This window comes from Quercus robur, chromosome 9, assembly GCF_932294415.1.
Source record: "Quercus robur chromosome 9, dhQueRobu3.1, whole genome shotgun sequence".
NCBI classification, from domain to species: Eukaryota; Viridiplantae; Streptophyta; class Magnoliopsida; order Fagales; family Fagaceae; genus Quercus; species Quercus robur.
Genome location: NC_065542.1, coordinates 35,406,938 through 35,427,229, shown reverse-complemented (window position 1 = coordinate 35,427,229; position 20,292 = coordinate 35,406,938). Strand labels below are relative to the sequence as shown.

Below are 20,292 nucleotides of genomic sequence, written 5' to 3'. Positions count from 1 at the left end.
TGTGACAATGTAAAACTCTCAATAATAGTTCCTATGTTTTCTGAACATTCATTAGAACTCATTCTTGTGCCCATTCAGAAGTTTTCTTCTTCATGGTTGCTTCCAAGTTCATACTCATTATCATATATATTTCCATTCATAAGTGTAAGGAAACCTGGTAAGATCAATTAGTTTGACATACTGCCTTAGAGTGGGAGAAGTTGGAGGTAAATCAGAATGTTGATGTCCGATTGCTTATGATGAAGAGAAGCCAGTTATTAGAGCCGTGGTACCTCATAATGTTGTAATGTTTTCTCTGATTTCTTGAATTGTTGTGACTAATAAAGAAATTGCTTTGCTCATGAAGTTGGGACTAGTCAAATTGGAACCAAGTTCAACTAGAACTGGCTTTATGTTTCTGCTTGGCTTGTTAACATGCCTTAAATATTGCCTCTAATTTGATTTGTTTGTGCATGTTAGTTACCATTTGTGGCCCCATTCCTTCCTGCAAAAAAAAAAAATAAAAAAAAAAATAAAATAAATTTGGGAACTATTTATGTGACCGATTGTAAGGGGCATACTATATTTTCTAGGATGGCTCATCTTTGTTGTGCCTTATACCTTTTTTCGTTATTATTTTTGTCTTGGGTGGCTAGGTTCCCCAATAAGAGCTCTTTGTTATTTTTTTCTTTATTATACTTTTGATTATTGTTTCCATTGGAGTGTACTTATGTGAATGGCTAGATTATTGTTTCTATTGGAGTGTACTCATGTGATTATTTTAATTTTTTTAATAGCATTTAAGATGACATTTTAAGCATTATAAAAAGAGTTTTACTAATGTTAAACTATTTCAAAAATATTTTTATGAAATAACATTAAAATAATGTTAAATTATAAACTATTTTATAAAAAAAAAAATCTACAAACAGTTAATGAGATAGGTAATAATTAATAAATGAAAATGTAATATTAATAATAAATCTAAATAAAAATCAACAAGAAATTAGTTATATTAATATTTTTTAAAAATATTATAAAATAACTTAACATAACCAAAAATTAACACTTAAATAAAGACTTATAGTACAAACTACAGAGTGATGGTGACTACTCAATCTTGTCAACAAAGCTGAGAGTTGAACTTTGAATGAAAACTTTAATTATAGAGTGACTAGAGCATGGTGGTGACTACTCAGTTGTGTCAGCAAAGCTGCTCTGATCGATCAATCTGCTATGGAAAGATTCTTTGGCGATTTTCTTGTGGTTGCTTTATTAAATTAAACCCCCCTTTTTTTGTTGTGCGCCTAAGTGAAAGTATTGTAGAGTGTGTTAATAGAGGTATGGTGGGGGCCTTGGTTTTTACTCTTGTTTATTTATTTATTTTTTTTATGAACAAAATAAGTGAGCTGGAGTGACCATTAGCAGACCCCATAGGTTCGACTATTAGAGCACTAACCCACCATGGTCTTTATTCTTGTTTCTTCACCTTATTTGGCTTGTCAATAGATTCAGATATGGTGCAATATTTAGAGTATCGTAACTTAAATTATATAAAATAGCTCTCGATAGTTTAAAATTAAATTAGAAAAAAAAAATTCAAAACCAATGAATAAATAAAATGAAAATAAGTAAAAAAAAGTAAAAGTTCTGTAAATAAAAATATTTCTGAGTAAGATGGGTAATTAGGCGGGTGCAATACCCTAGCAATTGTACCCAATTCAAATCCCCATGTCAGCCACATTTATGATATAGTGTGTGCATTGTTCAATTTTCACATTTAATCATCTATTAATCACAACATTTTTCACAATTTAATTTGTAAATGTGATAAAATTCTGATTGGCATTATATGATTTTCATATTGTCTTATCATTAATAGTGGTTATGTTATGTACCGATCGTAAGAGATTACTTTAATAAAAAGTTGCAAATTTGCATTCATCCTTGTAAGAGCACTAATATTGGTGGTGTAAACATTCTCCCGTTGCTATTTTACAAACTATGACAGCAAAAACCCACTCCATCCAAGTTTGTATACTTCAAAAATTTTGTAACTTAAAAAAATTTGTAACCTATGAATGGTAAGGTTGCATATATACAACCTTATTATTCATAGGTTGTAAAAAAAAAAATTTAATCCAGTGGTTGTGTGAAGAGAGAGAATAATACTTTTTATTATTTTATTAGGTAGTATATATTATTTTATTGGATTGTATGTAAAAATAAAAATCGAGATATAGGGTGAGTTGTAAAATAAGTTGGTAAAATAAATAAAATAGTATTTGAGGATACAAATTTTTTTTTTCCTTTTTGCATCCCGATGCTAATGCTCTTATTGAAATTTAGATTTAAAGTAAGTTATATTATTATACTAAAATGACAACATTTTAAGCAAGAAAAATATTATATTCACAATATTTTCGTAACACATTTACAACAAATTCTAACTAAGTATGTAAAATAAAATTAAATATTTGCGGATTCATAAATTTTGAGACATATATTGAGTGTTTCAAAAAAGAATATTTTAACGGTGATAAAAAAATTATGTAATATTTTAATAGTGCTACTATTTGTACAATATTTTCACAACAAATTCAAAACAGTAGGTAGTTATTGATTTGAATTTAAACACACTATTATATATTTACATAATACCAATGTTTATTTTTTCAACTTTTTTAACACCTACCCTTGTTAACTTTCATTTACTCTATGAGAGCGTATTTGGTACATAAAAAGTTAAGGATAAAATACAGTTAATTAGCACTCCTAGATTTGAGATAATACTAATTAAGTTTAAGACATTTTAAAAGTACAGCAATTCATTTCTAAGAACATATGATTTAGAGACCAAATTAATTGTTTTTGAAATATTTTAAACTTAGTTTTAGCTTAAACTTTATTGTTGCCAACTATAAGAGCATCCACAGCAGTGAATCTAAATTTTTAGCTTTTTAGTTATACAAAAAGTCACTTTATCTATTTTACCTTTTCACACCCTACAGCAGTGGAGCTATTTTACATTTTAACACAATAAAATAATATAAACACTACAATAAAATAATATTTCATTCAACCACAAACACACCATCACAACCACCACTAAACCCATAAAAATCACTGTACAATCACATCTCCACCGTGCCCATCAAAACCAGTGAAGAACAAAACAAAAACACAGGAAAGATCAACACAGCCAAACCAATGAAGAAGAACAAAACAAAAACCCACAAACCCACACTATTCATCTTTATCTCTGTCTTCTCCCTCTCTTCCCTCTCTTCAACCCACAAACCCTCACGGCACCACCACCACTCACTGCTGTGACAAGCCAACCCAGCCACCAACTCACAACCAATCCATGGCAAAACCCACCATCGATCTGCCACCAGCCACGATCCACCACCACAAACCCACAAAACCCATGTTCTTCACCAATTAGCACACCGCCACTAATTACCAATCCAAACTGTCAAAAGCCAACAAAGCCAACTACAAACTCATCCACACCCGAACCCACCACAAAATCTAGCAACCCACGACCACGACCCACCCAAAGAGGGGAGGCACGGCAGCGATCTACCTAGCGGCACGGTGGCGATCTACCCAGCGGCACGACTCTATCCATCGTGGCATGACGGTGACCCATCAGCGGCGAGACGGCGATCCATCCAGCGGCACAATGGTGATCCTCGGTGTGACGGGGATCCATCCAGCGGTGACACAATGGCGATCCTTGGTGTGACGGTGACCCATCAGCGGCAAGACGGCAATGATTTAATCAGAGAGGCACGAGAGAGAGAAGCTCAATGAAGATCGGCGAACCAGAGAGAAGATGAGGGAGAGAAAAAAAAAATGAGAAGGAAAGAGGAAGAAAGAAGAGAAGTCGGAGAGAGAGAGAGAAAAAGAAAAAAAGAAAAAATGTTTTTTGAATGGAAGAGGAGAGAGAAATTTAATAAAATAATATATATTTTTTTTAGCTTTCATGAACACTGCACATCTATTTATAGATGTGCATTGTAGCAATGGAGCTAAAAAAAAATAGATATAACTTCACTGTTGGGTGCTGATTTTAGAGGTTGAGGAGCTAAAATATAGCAATATAGCTATATAGCACCACTGCTTTGAATGCTCTAATTTAGCCAAAGTTAAAACAATACAAAGTTCTTTTTTCTTTATTTTTTTGGTTAAAAAGAAACATACTGAATTCTCAAAAAAAAAGAAACATACTGAGTTCACCTCTGTTTTCACGCCTTTATTTCTTATGGATTTAGATGCACTGTTGTCTATTCTCTTTCCAAGTTACTATAGTTTAGTATTTTTCCTCTAAACTCTTATATCCCCTCTTACCTTCTCCTTCGTTTTCCTTTTCCTTTGCTGTCTTTCCCCTAATCCTCATCTTCTCCTTTCCATCTCCCAAGCCAGTCTTGATCTCTGTGCTCCATGGCTGAGACTCTTTCTCCATCAATCTCGCCCATTCTCTTGCTTGCTCGTCTCTGCCAATTTCATGAACTTAGATTTGTGAATATGTACCGGCAATACATGAGAAGAAGACGTAGAAAACGACACCATTCTGGTTGTGGCTTTGCTTGCGGTATTCAAGCACTTCTGCCACGTGCTGTGGCTGGACTGCTTATATCACCAAAATGGTACTTATTTTTCATGCCATTGATATTTATTTCTGCCTTCAAGTTCTTATTTAAAACCATATCTTCTACTTCCTCTTTCTTTGTATTCTCTAATAAGTGAGATCTCTTGCAGGAATTTGGAACAGAAGGTTTTCGAAAGATTTAGCAAAGTAAGTTGTCTTTTTTTATTCAGTAAAAAAAATATATATTTGTGAAAGAATTAAAATGACAATGCATTTTTTTCTTCTCTCTATGCTCTATCTTGCTAGTTGCATTGCTTTTTTTCAGCTACTTGTTTGATGCAGATGACACAGTGTATATTGTTTGCGTTCATTAAAAAAAAAAAAAATAGTGTACATTACATGCACACTTTAAATTTTTTTTTTTTTTATTCAACCATTATGACACACTGAACCAATATGAACCAAATTCTCTATTCGAGTGGTCTATGCTGCAGTTCTTTTTATTTTTTTAGGTGCAATATGTTGTTGTTCTTTGTTTCATGCTACTGGTATCAATCAAAAACTATGCATACTATTTGTACTATGCGTTTTTTTCTTTGACTTTTTTTTCCTTGTATTTTTTCTGTTTTCTTAAATATTCAGAGTAAAAAGCTGAGAATATGAGTAATATGGAAATAGTGAGGTAAAAATAGTTTTCATTACTATTAATATTCTAGTCAATAGAAAATATACCAAAGGAAAAAACTTTTTGGGAACAGTTTATTTTGTTTTTTTTATTTTGGCTGAAGATGTTCTAAATATAACTTTAAATTTTTGGCTGAAAATGTTCTATATTTGTACTTTAAAAAAATTTTAAAAAGTGAGAAAATGAAAGAAAAAGTGAAGTTTTAAAAAGCTATACATAAAAACTTTTCAAGCTCTGCTGTGAATATATATTTTTTCCTTATTCAAGTGCAGCTTTTGTTCAAAAGCATAAATGACTTGCATATAAATCAAGGCCTGTAGTTGGATTTGAAGATACTGACCATATCTAGTTGATGTAGAACCCAACTTACATTTTCTTTTTCCTTCTCTCCCACATGGAAATTTTAATTAGTGTACGATATGTTTTGCACATCTAGCGTTTTTTAGTGGGTTCTGTGCACTGTTTACAGAACCCGCAAGTATTTATTTATTTTTTTTAGAAAACAACTTTAAAACTAGATCTCACGGTACTATTCACACATTTAAAAATTATTTTGCTACAGTGTTTTCAGTTTTTAGCAATAATCGATATCCAAACAGACTCTTAGTCTGCTTTGTTAGAGAATGCATGAGAATTCGAAGGAAGGTTTATTAGGCACTAAAAATTAATATCTCTGTTAATTATAATGTTTCTTATGGCCCGGATTATTAGATGTCATATGTTTATTAGTCATCATTGAAGAATGACCAAATGTGTAATTGTTCTATTTTAAAATGGCACCCATCACATAAGAAGCAGAGATATTTCACAATGAAAATATAAATTATGAAATGCATATAAAATTTTTGTGGTAGAGTCAAAATTGAGTTTTGGAACCTAGCTATACAATATGCTTAGTGAAAATTTCATGTGCATACAATTGATTTGGTTATCAGTAATTTCGTTTTCAAACACATTTTGCTATGATATAATGGTGTAAATTACTCGAAGATGTCTAGTCTCTTCAAAGTTTTGATTTTTATACGATAGGTTTCTTCAGTAGATGCATTGCTAGGGTATGGTACTTCAGCTACTTCAGCTAAGTTGTTTGTGATATTGGGAACTCAACAACCACCCCCCCCCCCCCCCCCCTTTCAGGTGCTATCTACACTTTCAAGTCCCAGACATAGCCCAAGACCATTGGAAGGGCCAAGTCCGGTTCCAAGCACAAATCTTTCAAGGATAAAGCGAAAAGAGCTGACCAATTGCCTTCAATATCTGCAATTTGAACGACCCGGGCTATCTCATGGTAGTGTCATGCTTAAAGATTAGATAGATAACTTATTTTGCAAGATTTGCCAAGTGCAGTGCTCAGGTGCCTTTAATTTCAAGCAACACTTTAAAGGAAGAACACACAAGGTGAAGGTAGAAGAGTTGGAACTTAATAGGAAATATGGAGGAGAGAAAGCAAACCAGCTTCAATGTTGTGAATTGTGTAAAGTAACATGCATGATTGAAACTTTATTGAAGCTGCATTTACAAGGAAAACAGCACAAGGAGAAACAACAACGGGAATTGTTACAACATGGAGAAGAAATCCCAAACCAACTGAAGTGTTGTGAATTGTGTAAAGTAACATGCATGAATGAAACTTTGCTGAAGCAGCATTTTCAAGGAAAAAAGCACAAGGACAAACTGCAAGAAGTGGAATCATTAAAACATGGAGGAGAAATCCCAAACCAACCAAAGTGGTGTGAATTGTGTAAAGCAGTATGCATGAATGAAACTTTGCTGAAGCAGCATTTTCAAGGAAAAAAGCACAAGTACAAACTGCAAGAAGTGGAGTCATTAAAACACGGAGAAGAAATCCCAAACCATGAATTGTGTAAAGTAACATGCATGAATGAAACTTTGCTGAGGCAGCATTTTCAAGGGAAAAATCACAAGCACAAACTGCAAGAAGTGGAATTATTAAAACATGGAGAAGAAATCCCAAACCCACTGAAGTGGTTTGAATTGTGTAGAGTAACATTCATGAATGAAACTTTGGATGGTAAGTTTGAAAAGTTGGATAGTGGAGGGAGATTGAAGAAAAAGCTACATGTGTAGAAGCTCTAAATGTGCATTCTAAGTATCTGATTTTAGAGATGGACGCTGGAAAGGAGTTTGAAATGGGCAGTTGTTTAGAGAGAGAGAGTGGTTGGGAGTATTATTATTTAAATTACAAATTATTTTGCAATCTAAAACTGTAGTAGTTTATGCTATCATAAGTGGAAATACTTTTCACTCAAAATTATTTGAGAATTCTTTTTATCAGTGATTGATATGTACATTAGTACATGTATATATCTATAAGCGTTACTTAGTATGTGGTTCCTTTGTTTTATAGAGCAAACAACTCTTTTTCTTAATTTCCTGGCAAAACTTCTTTCTGGAGCAAGTTGGAGTCTTGTGTTTCATATATATGTGCTTTTGCATAACCATACTATGATGAGGATCTTTCTATTCCCAATTCTCCAGACATCTCTAGAGCGGAAAGGAAACCTAGTCTCAGCAATGTAAGTGGAGTTTCTGATCCTTTTTTATCAAGCACTGACAATTTAGTAAGAGAAGCTATATTTTACTACATATGTAGGATGACTGTGATGGAGTTTGAAAAAAGACAGGGAAAAACTTATAAATATGTTAATCTAACTGTATATAATTGTCATGACGAGGGCTGAACTAGATCAATTTATGTCAAGACTGAAAGTCCATGTGATATATCTTGATGTATAAAATTGTGCAATTTTGTCATCTTTGGTAAGTGCTGGAGGATTTTGTGATGTTATGTTAAGGATTAGGGGGAGAAGATAGATCATAGTTATTTTGGGTGGGATGCCTTTATTGCAACTCTTCTTTGTACAAAATATATATTTACAAATCATTCTGCATTTTACTGTATTATGAACATCTGAGTTTTATTTTATTTTATTTATATATATATACACAAACTTATATTATGACTTACATCAAACTCGACTCTGCTGCGGCACTTGACAGTTTTTATGTATTTGGGGTTTCCAGTCAGATCCACGTATATAAGGAGCCAACCTAAAATTGCTAATTTGATTTAGTTTATGAAATACTGCAAAATCCATCTTTTTGAGAAGGAAAAAATTCGTCATATGTCATGATTCAATGTACTTGGCTGGCACAAATTAAGTTCTTAAACTTTTAGTGCTTGTTAGCAGTTACATAGTGTAGCTGTAATGTTTCCCCTAGAATTCAAGTGGTACTTTCAGTACTGGATATGGATGCCACAACTGAGTAAAAATTGTGGTTATTTTGATTGGATTCTGAACTATTCAACTCTTGCTTTCTAGAGATCCAAATTAATTATCTAATGGGAGAAATTCATTTACTAATTAAGGCTCATTTGCTGCTTTAGCACCATCACAACCTCCATCTTTTCTGACACTGTCACGACTACTGTGGTCACTGCCCTTACTTCACGTCTGCCATTACTTTTGTTGCAGTATCACCATAATTTTTTGCTAACCACCATTTTCTCCTACCCTTTAAAGAAATACTGAAAGGGAAAAATGCAATTGCTACCATATTACTACCACCCATTGGTCCTCCACTACTGCCTCTGCAGACCACTGCTGTACCAGCAGCATGTGTGCTTCCAACAGCATCACCTTCATATTCTTAACACATATATTTCCCCAAGTTGAACCCCAACTTTTAAGAGATTCCACCTGGTGTTAAATAAATAAATAAAATCTAGGCTGAGCAAGTCTTTTTCAATTCTTTGGTTTTGAACTGACCTGCAATTACTAGTGAAAGTGCAATCTATATTTATTTAAACTGTGGAGTTCTGAAAGCTCTGAACAACAGAGCTCACTCCTGCACTTTTGCTTTACTGCAGCAAATAATATTTCTATAGCATTCCTAGAAGCCCGATAAACTTATCCGTAAAGCCTTTGCATCAATTCTAGTAGGAATTGCATTCTTGGTGCCGTTTGCATAAGTGTCTTCCTTTATACTCTCTCCGTTCCAATTCATTTATTCTCTTTCATTTTGGGATGTCCCAAAATATTGTCCTGTTTCTAAAATTAAAAACCATTAATTTCTTAATGTTCTTATTATGTCCCTACGTTATTTCCAAAACCATTTTTGATAAATTTATTTAGGGATAGTTTTGAAAACTTATACATTTTTATATAGCAGACAATACAATAAATGATGTTTCTTTAAAAAGTTGGATTTTTGAAATAGGACAAATAAATTGAGACGGAGGGAATAATACTTTTGGTGACTTGTGTAATTTCCCCTTCACCATGCCTTTTCAAGGATACGAGCCGTATAATTCCAAGTTGATTTCACAGGATTTAAATATGGAAGAGGCAAACAATAGCAGGATGCATGGGTCTCATTACCAGGATATGATATCTCAGTTAAAACAGAAGTCAACTGTTCTCAACCATGTCAAACCTTTCCCTAAGCAGAACTCTTCCTTGGATCTCTATGAAGATTCTGCTGGAGAAACCTCTGTTTATAATAGCAAGAGGAATCAAAGAATGAGCTCTAAGCATGGTGTTGAAGGGATGAGGATTGATTCTGTCACTAACCATCGTGGACACCATGATGGGAAAATTGAAAGTGAGATGCATGATTATGCTAATGTCAGCCCCAATGTCATCCAAAGGAGTGAATACTTCAAATTTAAGTCTCCAAATTTGATACATAACCGCTTTGAGTCGCTTGACACAGAAGAGAGAGGGCTATCTACAAGGATGAAAAAGGTTAAATTTTTGGTTTAAACCTTTCTATGATTTGCTATATTATTAAACACCTCTCATTTTAATTGAAAGTGCTTTGCTTGAGATTCTGGTATTTATGTGCATGTGTGCAGGAGGAGAAAGTTAATCGAAAATGGAAGGGTATAAAAGAACATGGCAACCAAGTTAAATTAAAGATGCATTCAACAAATGAAATTAAAGTGAGTTTGAGCTTTGACCAATTTTTATATGACATTGTGATACTTATATATAAACACACATAATAGAAAAATATATATATATACACACGCGCGCACATAAGTATATGCATGCATGTGTACGTGCAATTTTTGCATTTCTGTTGATGCTCCAGTTTTATATTGAAGATTCCAAAACGAGTCAGACATGATCTTCTGCAGCAAGACTATGTGACAAAAGCACCATTCACTGAAATGCAAACACGGAAATTTGAGCAAAGGGTCGGTATTAAATCTTCTTGTGGTTGTTATCTCTTCCATTTCACCAGCATGCATGTGTCTTCACCTGTATATGTGTTTGCTTGTGCATCAATGCCCCTTTCATTTTCCCTGATATGACTTGAACAAGACCTATTCCAAACCAATCCCTTTCTTTCTGAGCCAAAGCCCAAGTGGCATATGCAGGAGTGGACTGAATTCAAGATTGGGTGGACAAAGTGATAATTAGAATGAAAAGTAACCAAACTTAAGGGGGGCATAAAGGGAATAAGCACACTTATTTAAAAGGGGGGGGGGGGGGGGGGGAGGGACTGCATTCTGGAAAATTTAACTGAAATATAATAGTAAAAATTGAAATTTTTGGAAGTGTGGGTGCCATGTTGTTTCTATCCCTCAATGGGGAGAGGTTGATTGTGGAATCTAAATCTACTGTTGAAGTATCTCAAAAAAGTATAATAATTAACTTGATTTTAGTGAAGCTCTAAATGTCCAAACTCTAGTCCTTCAATTAATAAATTTCAACACTGGGCAGTAGGAGTATAAAAATCCAATATGACAGCTATTGTAACATTTGACATAAACACTCGAGTAATGCTAGAGATACAATTTTTTTACAACAAATTTTACAAGCTGCTGATGTGGTAAGTGAGTATTGGTAAATGAAAAAGTGATGTTAATGACGGGTCTAGATGAAAACCAATAAGAAGTTGGCCACATCAATAGTTTGTGACTGTAACATTACTCTAAACACTCTACTCATTCCTCACTGGCTCTGACATTTTCTTGCATTTTAAGAGGCATCTCCTGGTATTATTGCATATCATGCTTATTTGTTTCAGTGAGAGTGGAATGATGAAAATGTATGTTGGTGGCTTGGCGTCTTAAGGGGAAGGGTGTAACTATGATTAGGATTATGACTTGCCATTTAATGGGAGTTTTCCCATTACAAAATGACTGAGAATTTAGAAATGAACAGCTATGGAAATTCTAGTAAACTGACCTTCCAATCATAAATTATTCGCATTTTTTCTTCAATTGCTTTCTTTCTATTTGTTTTGGTTGAATTTTTCCATTGTCCTTTTGGAGGACGAAGGGCTCACTGTATCACCTTTCTATGCTGTATACCTATCTCCACCACCCCAAAACCAAAAAAAAAAAAAAAAAAAAATCCTGTTCCTGTATATATGTTAACTTATCATCACCATTTTTTGTCACATTTACTTCTTTTTTTTTCTTTTCTTCTTTGGGGCTCTACACAGCTAATTATTATTTTGACTGCATTTTATATCGTCCAGATCTGTCATGGAGATGCCTTCTAGCTTCAGTGAGGATGAAACTGCAGAAAACAACTCTTCCCAGGAATTAGGTGCCAGTAGTTGATTGATGTTAGAAAGCTTTAGGGTCCTCCAAGCTATGGCCATGTATAGTTCAATGGAGAATCACTTTTTTGGTAGTAACAAGGGAAGCATCGTTTAGCATTATGACTATCAGCAGCAAACTTTTTGGTCAATAGTGGCTACCAATTGTTTTTGCAGTTGTAGGGTCACTGTTTATTAGTGTAGAAAGAATTCCTTTTTATTTTTTTATTAATTTGACTGCTTCACAGAGAAAATGATGCAGATAAAAAGTTTGTTTGTAAGATTCTTCTGCTTGGATCCACCGACTGTTCAGGGACTATCGAAATCAAAGCTCACAAAAACAACGCTGCCCTTTTGTTGTATGATGGTGGTGCTTTCTGCCCCTAGATTTGGCTTGCTTTGATATATTAATCAATATTATATCATATATTATATAATAAAACAAGCTATGTTTCTTTTATAGCAGAGCAGACTCAGAAGAGTAATAGGCTATTGCAACTGCTAGCCATTGCATAAGTAATTCTACTAATAAACTGCTCTAATTGAATCCACCAACTTATCTTCAAAACACACTGTTTCACTAATTGTATATTGCAGTGCTAGGGCCATGACTTGTTGTACAGAGGCTTTTGACAATACAACGTGCCATGTGTGATCCTGATAGAAAACAACATTTGAGTTGAGCTGCATGCTGTTTTGCATGAGAGCTAGCTTAACAAGCGTAAGCCTTTCAAACTAGGCTCTGCCGTGGGCCTGTTTAAGGTCATAGATTAATTTTGTAACTTGTAGACATGGTGAGGGAATTAAGGATCAACATAAGTTGGACGTTATGCAATGTAAACATCTTCTCAAACCAATCCATTTAGGACAGCATTAATAACATACAATTGTTTGATAGGCCAATGAATTAAACTGCCAAGGTAGAATTTGTCGAATTGTTGGGGGTTTAACAATTGGATTGATTGTCTTCAAAGTCTATGCCTTCTTGTTCATAGAATCCCTTCGCTATCAAACTGGCTTTGTACCTAGCTATGGATCCATCACTATTACCATCACTATTATGTTTAAGCTTATAGACCCATTTTTATACCACAATATTTTCTATTGACTAGTGAAAGTACAAGAGTTCATGTATGTTGTCTTTGTACAGCTGAGTAATCATCTGACATGGCTTGGCACCACTGTGGATACTGAAAAGGAAATCTTAAATGAAAGTAGTTCCATTAAAGTGTAATCAATGTGAGATATAAGGCATTGCTTTGGCTTAAATGGGTCATGCTACCATACTCCCCTCGTTTTTTAATGGTATGGTATCCACCTAAATCTAAACAATTAATTGAATAAAAAATTGATCCAGACCGTTCATTTAATTTGGAGTAATTTAGAGTGAATATTGGTTACCAGTCAAACAAGTTTTATTATAAGTAAATAAACAAAAAGAACCCAGTATTCACTATGCGCTTCTCCTTCTCAAAAACAAAATTCTCTATGTCACGCTTCTTTCTCTTTATCATGCTTCGGACTCTATATCACGCTTCCGATTCGGTTTATCTAAAGAACCTAGAATTCGGCTTCTTCTGTATTAGCTTCTTCTCTTACTAATCAACCACAAGAACCCAGGGCAACTAAACAAAACCCAAAGAAGAAACAGTATCGGCCGTTCTTTGCCTGGTGATGATATTTGAAATAGGTTTGTCTTTCTCTTTCTCTCTCTCAAACAAAGTCGATTTTACTACTAATATACAGATTATTAAAGTTTCTTTGACTATCAATGCATGATTTGTCTTTAGTTTTATTCATTGTTAGTAATCCCTAATGCTATTAATTGATTTGGGTTTTTATTTTTATTATTTTGATAGGAGATTTGGGTGTTGTTTGTTAACTTTGTTTCGAAAGTTGATTTTGAATTTCCTCCTTAGAGACGCAAATCAAGGTTGATATAGAAAAAGATAGTATTGGGTAAGGCAAATGCCTACACATTCGAGTCTTATTAGATCTGATAAAGCCATTAACGCTAGTGTGTTGAGTTAGTATGTATCAAAGATTTACCATTAGTATGGGTGAGAATGAAATATGAGAGATTGCCATTATTTTGTTATTATTGCGGGTGCATTGGTCATGGGGATAAGGATTGTAACTACGTTGAGTTTATTAGCTTTGCATGTGTGTGTGTGAGAAACAAAATTTCAATACCCATGATTGCTTTACCATAATTCTCCCCCACCAGGACCACCACCACCACTAAATAAATAATATAAAAAAGCATAATAATAAAAAATAAAATTTGCTGTAATGGGAGGGTCTGTCAACTATGCTTGTAACAAAATGTAATAGAGTGGCAACTCAGTTGGTAGACTGGGCTGGTAGAGTAAATGAGTTTCATGTCTGGCTAGGGGAAGGCGCTAACTTCTTCAAACATTTGCACAACAAGAACTACTAGTCTTGTTCCTTAATACAAATACTGCTATTTTAATTAAATTAAAATAAAAAGGTTAAGAGATTGTTATAGCATTATGTCCCCGTAAGTCCTTTCTCAGCTAAGTTCTTTCTATCCATGGCATTTTTTAACATGGTACTGTAGCTTGAATTTTCAAAATATTGTCAATTGGTACTGTAGCTACTCAAAAATAGCTAAATTGAAATTTAGTGACTGATTGTAGTCAGTTCTTTACATGGAAGGAAGAAAAAGAGATAGAAAGTCATGCCCCTGTCAGACATCCAATTTATCTATTTTTTTCCTTTCTTTGGTTTTTTTACAAATCCTTTGCATGTGGATAAATAGCTAGAAAAATTACAGTGGACTTACGTGGTGCTATAGATGAGAAGTTCAAATTTCAGTTGGTGGATTGGGAACTTGCTTGTTGTCCTTCTAAGTTGAAGTGTTTAGAATAAGGAAGCTAAGTACCTATAACCAAGCTTCTCTGGCAAATGATCGTAGTATTTGGGGAGGAAAGATCTTTGGAGGCATATTATTGGTTTGAAAATGGGGTTTCCTAGGTGAGCGGATGACAGATATAGTGGGGAGCACTCATAGTTGTAGTAATATGCTTCTGTTAATTCTTGGAGTACACAAAAGATAGGCGATCCATTCTAGGAATCTCATGTTTGGTCAAGTTTGCCAATATTGGGAATTAGAGTAAGTTGATTCACTGATGAGCCTATTATATTTCAATATCTTGATGGATGAGTGGGCTGACAGATAGTTAGGGAAGCATAACATAATGTTATATATATGAGTGGGCTGATATATATGTATTTGGAATTATAGATCTTTTTGCTGCATTGTTCTCCTCTTCCAACCTTTTGATTGTCTTCTCTATGTTAGCAATGATGTTATCTTTTATTTTTATCTTGTTCATTTCTTTCAAAAAATGATTTTTCTGTGGCACTTCCAAATGCTAGTCATTGCAATGTTTTGTAACAACTGCAAATTAGATATTCTATATATATATATATATATATATATTTTATATTTTCATCACAATTTTTTTTCGATCTACAGTTTTTAGTTAGTTTGTTGGTTTTGTTGCTTGGGTTTACTCCCATGGCAACTGAATATGACTTAGGAAGCCTTAGTTGATAGTTGCTTTGCTAATTTATGGAGTTTGTCAAACAATTCTGAATATTACTTCTATGTCAACAGTTCAGTCCTTCACATTTTTTTTATTCTATAATTTTTTTTTCCTTTGTTGAGTTGTTAAATTTGAGTTGGAGCTAAAGCTCATTGGCATCTATGTTATTTGCAACTTAAACTTCTTGGATTCATATATTTTTCTAAGCCTTATATATTTCTTTTTTTTTTTTCCTTTTCAAATATCCAAAGATACTTCTCCCTTACAATTTAGCTTTACCTATTGAGGGGGAGGGGCAACCAGGTTTTTTGTCTATCTTTTGTTGGAGAGATAGTTGGGAGGAGGAAGAAAGAGAGAAATATTTTTTTGGTAGAGAATATAAAAATTTCATTGAATTCTTACTTGCAATGAGGATTTTGATTTTTTATAATAATAAAAAAATGAAATGAAAGTGTTCAAACTTCTATTGTATACCTTTTTGAAATTATTTTTTCTATATGGTTGGCATATTGTTAGTATCCTCTCTTATTAGATATATCATATATGAAAACTACGACATTACGTGAGTCCAGCACCTTTCAGTCTCAATTACAGAAACTCATTAGTTGTTAAAAGAATTTAAATTGAATGCTAAATAATCACATATTTAATTGCTTTGAGTTGTTTAATGTTTACTCTTCAACTAAAGTATTTATGATTGTTGTCTTTTTATGAGTGGACTACTGGTATTGGCAAAGTTACAGTCCCTTCTCTTTTGTAGACTTGGAAAATTATTTACATGGAAACTTGTTTACATTTTAGCTTGCAATTCTTTAGATTATTGCCACTTCCCTTCTAGATGTGTGTGTAATTTCTACCAAAAAAATCTTTAGAAATTAGAGGGTTTCTCTATTTTCTTTCTAATAAAATGCTTATGACTTAAAAAAGGAAAAAAAGAAAGAAAGAATGCTGAATGACAATAGCTATCAAACAAAAGTGAACAAATGAGTATTCTTCCAACTGTTTAGGTCCCCAAGTAAAATTTCGAATACAGTATTGCTATTAATTAGACCTTTTCTCTTCATGTTCCCCATATTAATTTCCCAGTTATGCTCACTTTCTTGGTACTGGTCCTTATATTAGTGAGTCTTGGAATTTCAGGTATATTTTATTAAAGATTGTGTCTTGAGTAATAAGTGTAAGTGATTTGGTTGTATTTTCTGCAGATTAGTGTTTGGATCTTGGTGGGAAATCTGATACCTGTTGGCTATATACAGTATGTTTTAGACCACCCTAGTGATTTAAACTTTGAATTAACACTTTTATGTGGTATCTAATTTTCTGAATGTGCTGGAATTAGTTGCTAGCTATGATTGGATAACAATTTGATCATGGAGATGTAATTTGTGGAGCAGTTGTCAATGTCAGAGCTAGGTAGGAAAAAATATTTCTATGGACGAAGAATGCTACAAATGATGCTGCATAGGCAACTGGCACGTTTTGTTCACATGTACTCTTTTGGACCCACTAGATGACTTAACTTCTTCTACTACGTATGGATGTTGAATTATAAATGCAACTTTGGTTCTATATATACAAGTATAAAACCTACTTGCATTTGTGCTCAAGATTTTAGAGATGAATTGAGAGAGAAGTTAAACATGATGGGCCGGTCAAGATTTTGGTCTAATATGTTATGAAATGGATGAATTGCAGACATTTTAGTAATAGCCTTGTTTTATGTTGGGATCGAGACACGATGAGTTGAAGATATTAACTGTGGTAACATAGGGCAATCTACTTAGACAAGCTAACATGTGCTCCCTTCTATTTGTTTGTTTATTGTATTGATAGACACGTTGTAATTTTTTATGCTCGATATTGTTTTTGGGTGAATGCAAAAATGTAATTGATATTTAAGTAAAATTCGATGGCTTGAACTCTTACAACTTGAAATCTATTATTAACTCCTTCGTGTTGGTAAAGTGCAGGGCACAATTAAGTGAAAACACCTATTGGAGCCTAGGCACGGTACAAGTGTGCACTAGATTGATGTGAAGCACACGTTTAAAAAAAAAAATAGTTTGATGAATTTGAAAATAATTATTAATGGAAAATACAACAATTAAGAGATCAAATAATCATGTAAATGGATATAAAATAAATTTTTTAATTCATATGAAAGTTATAGAAGCCCATCATTTTGCAATTTTACCACAAATAATGCAAGTTAAGTCATTTTTGTTTTTTGGATAAGCTAAATGAGTACTTTTGTCAATATCCTTTCTTAAATCTTAGGTAACTATAATGAGCAATGACTAATTACATATCTTAGTTAATAATTTAATCACTTAATAAGTATAAATCTATAAGAATTAGCTAATATAAGATGAATGGTGGAATGGAGTGATTGTGGTCCCAAATTGGTCTTATATAGTAGCACACCTTAGCATTGAATTTTATATACCAAATTAATGATTTATATCAATGGTGTTAAGATACTACGGCTACAATTAAGTTTTGGTTTATTTTTTTGAAAAATAAAGAAGTACAAAAAAAGCATGCCTAAAGTGTGCTTCTTTAAATACACCTAGCTTTAGAGACTACAAGCGTTGGAGCTTTGGCGCTTTGCGCTTTTACCAACACTGTGATTCCTTGGAGTTGGTTGGTTTACTGAGTTCGGTCCATAGCATGGTTAATACCTTGTACTCTGCAATGTATGATAGTGGTCGCATTTCATTTGTTCCCTTGAAATTGTGTTACTCAAGACAGTAAAACTGTATTACTCAATCAATGGTGAAACTTTGTATAATCACATTATTAAGCGAATATAGTCACATTATTAAATTCAATCCATTTTGTATATAACACTAGAGGAATTATTATACTTAATATTTATACTGCAATATAAGCATATATATAAAGCCTCAGTTGTAAAGCTTGAATATTATATGCAAGAGTTATGTCCTAAAGAAACAATGAAGCTTCTCCATGTCAAAGCTACCGTTGTCTAAAGGTTCTTACGTACCAATCATAATGAAGTTTGGACTTATGTTTGTGTCCAGGAAGTTCTTTTCATGAACAATCTTTGTTTGTGTTTGTATTCTAGCTGTAAATTGTTATATGCCAAAGTTGGAACAAAAAAAAAAAAAAAAAAAGAATTATCAGGCTCCACTCTAGAGAGGTAAAAAACAATCTCATAATTGCCAATAGCTGATAATGTATTAAAAAGAAAATGGAATAATCAGTAAGCGCCATAAAAGAACTACATTAGATCTCAAAACCTATCTTTAAACTCCTAATCAACTAGAAAAACATGTAAGCGCCATAAAAGTCAAATGAAGATATAAAGAAACACACAAAAAACCTTATTAAATTAAATATTAACATTAGCAAGAAAATTCACATCTGATGAAGGCTTCTATCAAGTCTTTTACCTATCATCTTCACATCTGAATAGACTTTCTTCATACTGATTTCTACGCATTTGTTTAAGACAATAGTCCTCACTTCCAGAAGTCACTGATACCCAGTGATCATTCAGTGACCCTTTCGGAAGTGTTAGTAAATGATCATTAACTACCTTTTTCTTTTGACCTTGCCCTGAGATTATTTAAACCAAGATATAACCATCCTTTCTAAGACTGCTGTATTCTGAAGCAAAAGTCCTCACCACAAGTACTTCTTCTTCAGTTCCAAGAAAATCACCAATTTTGATAGTTTTGCAGGCTCTCCCTCCCCATTGTTTCCTCGAATGATCCTTCAACTGCATAGCTAATTCCAGATGAATAACCAAGTACTCGATGTGCAAGAAAAATTAGCCATGGTTGCTTTTGCCTATTGAGTGATGCCAAGCAATGCTTAATGAACTTGTATTGCTCGGTTCCTTCCCTCCAGTCATGTTGAGTGTCAGCTATGCAGAAGTGGAACATGCCATAATCAGTAGAGTACCAGGAAAATGAAAATAATATTGTTTACACCAGTTTCTTACACATCTATAAATTAAGTCCTATTGTAGGCCACAGATGGGGAGATTGTACTAGTTCAATATTAATAAAACATATAAATACACAACTATAGGTGAATGTCAATCACTTAGCAATCTACTTTTTCATATAAAAACACAGACATATAGGTGAATGGAAAGCACAACAAGTTTGAAATGATATTCCTGTACTAGAATTTGGCTCTGTTCTCAGCAGGGACATAAAACATAGTCTCCGCCAACACGCCACATTCCCCCCGAGGGTCCATATTCCCATAGAATGATCCAGTCCCTGGACAGTCACGCTCATGGTTACTACTGTAAGGATTGTTCACCAAGTGGCACATAAGACAAGGCACAAGACAAGTATAAGCTCAAATATTATGAGTGATATATTAAGATGAAACCTTGCAATCATGTATGGCATGGTTGATGCAATTGGCTCAACCTGTGTATGGCACGATTGATGCAATTAGCTTTTCAGGACTATTTTAGTCATTCTTAGCTTTCAAGGGCATTACAGTCATTTTCTTTGTTCTAATGGTACTTTGGTCATTTTATAGGTTCTAATGGTTTTTTTTTCAAAAAAAAAAAAATTTAGAGGGAATTGGGGGGGGGGGGGGGGGTGGTCATTTTTTAGGTTTTGAGGGAATTTCGGTCCTTTCTAAGGTTTTTGAGGTTGTTTCGGTCATTTTTTAGGTATTAAGGATAGGGATGTGTAGTGAACCCGCTAAAACCGACTTGACACAACCCAACCCACTGAGTTGGGTCAATTTTTAGGAGATGGTGGGTTGGATTGGGTCATGATTTTATTTATTTTTATTATTTTTTAACAATGAGTTAGGTTAGGTTTGGGTCATAAGATTTACAAACTCGCTTCACTCAACCCGGCTCACCTATATTTAATATATTTTAA

General features: G+C 33.6%; 1 protein-coding gene and 1 long non-coding RNA gene across 2 annotated transcripts; both read left to right on the top strand.

Moving 5' to 3' along the window:
• Window positions 1-4,264: 4,264 nt before the first annotated feature.
• On the top strand, window positions 4,265-12,202 carry LOC126698245 (uncharacterized). The gene is made up of 6 exons (XM_050395348.1): window positions 4,265-4,634; window positions 4,747-4,783; window positions 9,614-10,030; window positions 10,141-10,227; window positions 10,393-10,485; window positions 11,778-12,202. Exons 1-6 carry the CDS (start codon window positions 4,429-4,431, stop codon window positions 11,799-11,801), a joined length of 864 nt encoding a protein of 287 aa, XP_050251305.1. The 5' UTR covers window positions 4,265-4,428; the 3' UTR covers window positions 11,802-12,202.
• A 1,064-nt stretch (window positions 12,203-13,266) lies between these two features.
• On the top strand, window positions 13,267-17,340 carry LOC126698244 (uncharacterized). Its single transcript, XR_007646417.1, has 3 exons — window positions 13,267-13,530; window positions 16,618-16,667; window positions 16,752-17,340. It is a non-coding gene; the product is annotated as an uncharacterized LOC126698244 (long non-coding RNA).
• The last annotated feature ends 2,952 nt before the right edge of the window (window positions 17,341-20,292 follow it).

Coding starts and splice junctions, on each gene's coding strand:
- LOC126698245 (XM_050395348.1), top strand. CDS start 4,429: ATGGCTGAGACTCTTTCTCCATCAATCTCGCCCATTCTCTTGCTTGCT. Junction 4,784..9,613: donor TTTTCGAAAGATTTAGCAAA/GTAAGTTGTCTT, acceptor TTGATTTCACAG/GATTTAAATATGGAAGAGGC. Junction 10,228..10,392: donor ATTCAACAAATGAAATTAAA/GTGAGTTTGAGC, acceptor TTTATATTGAAG/ATTCCAAAACGAGTCAGACA.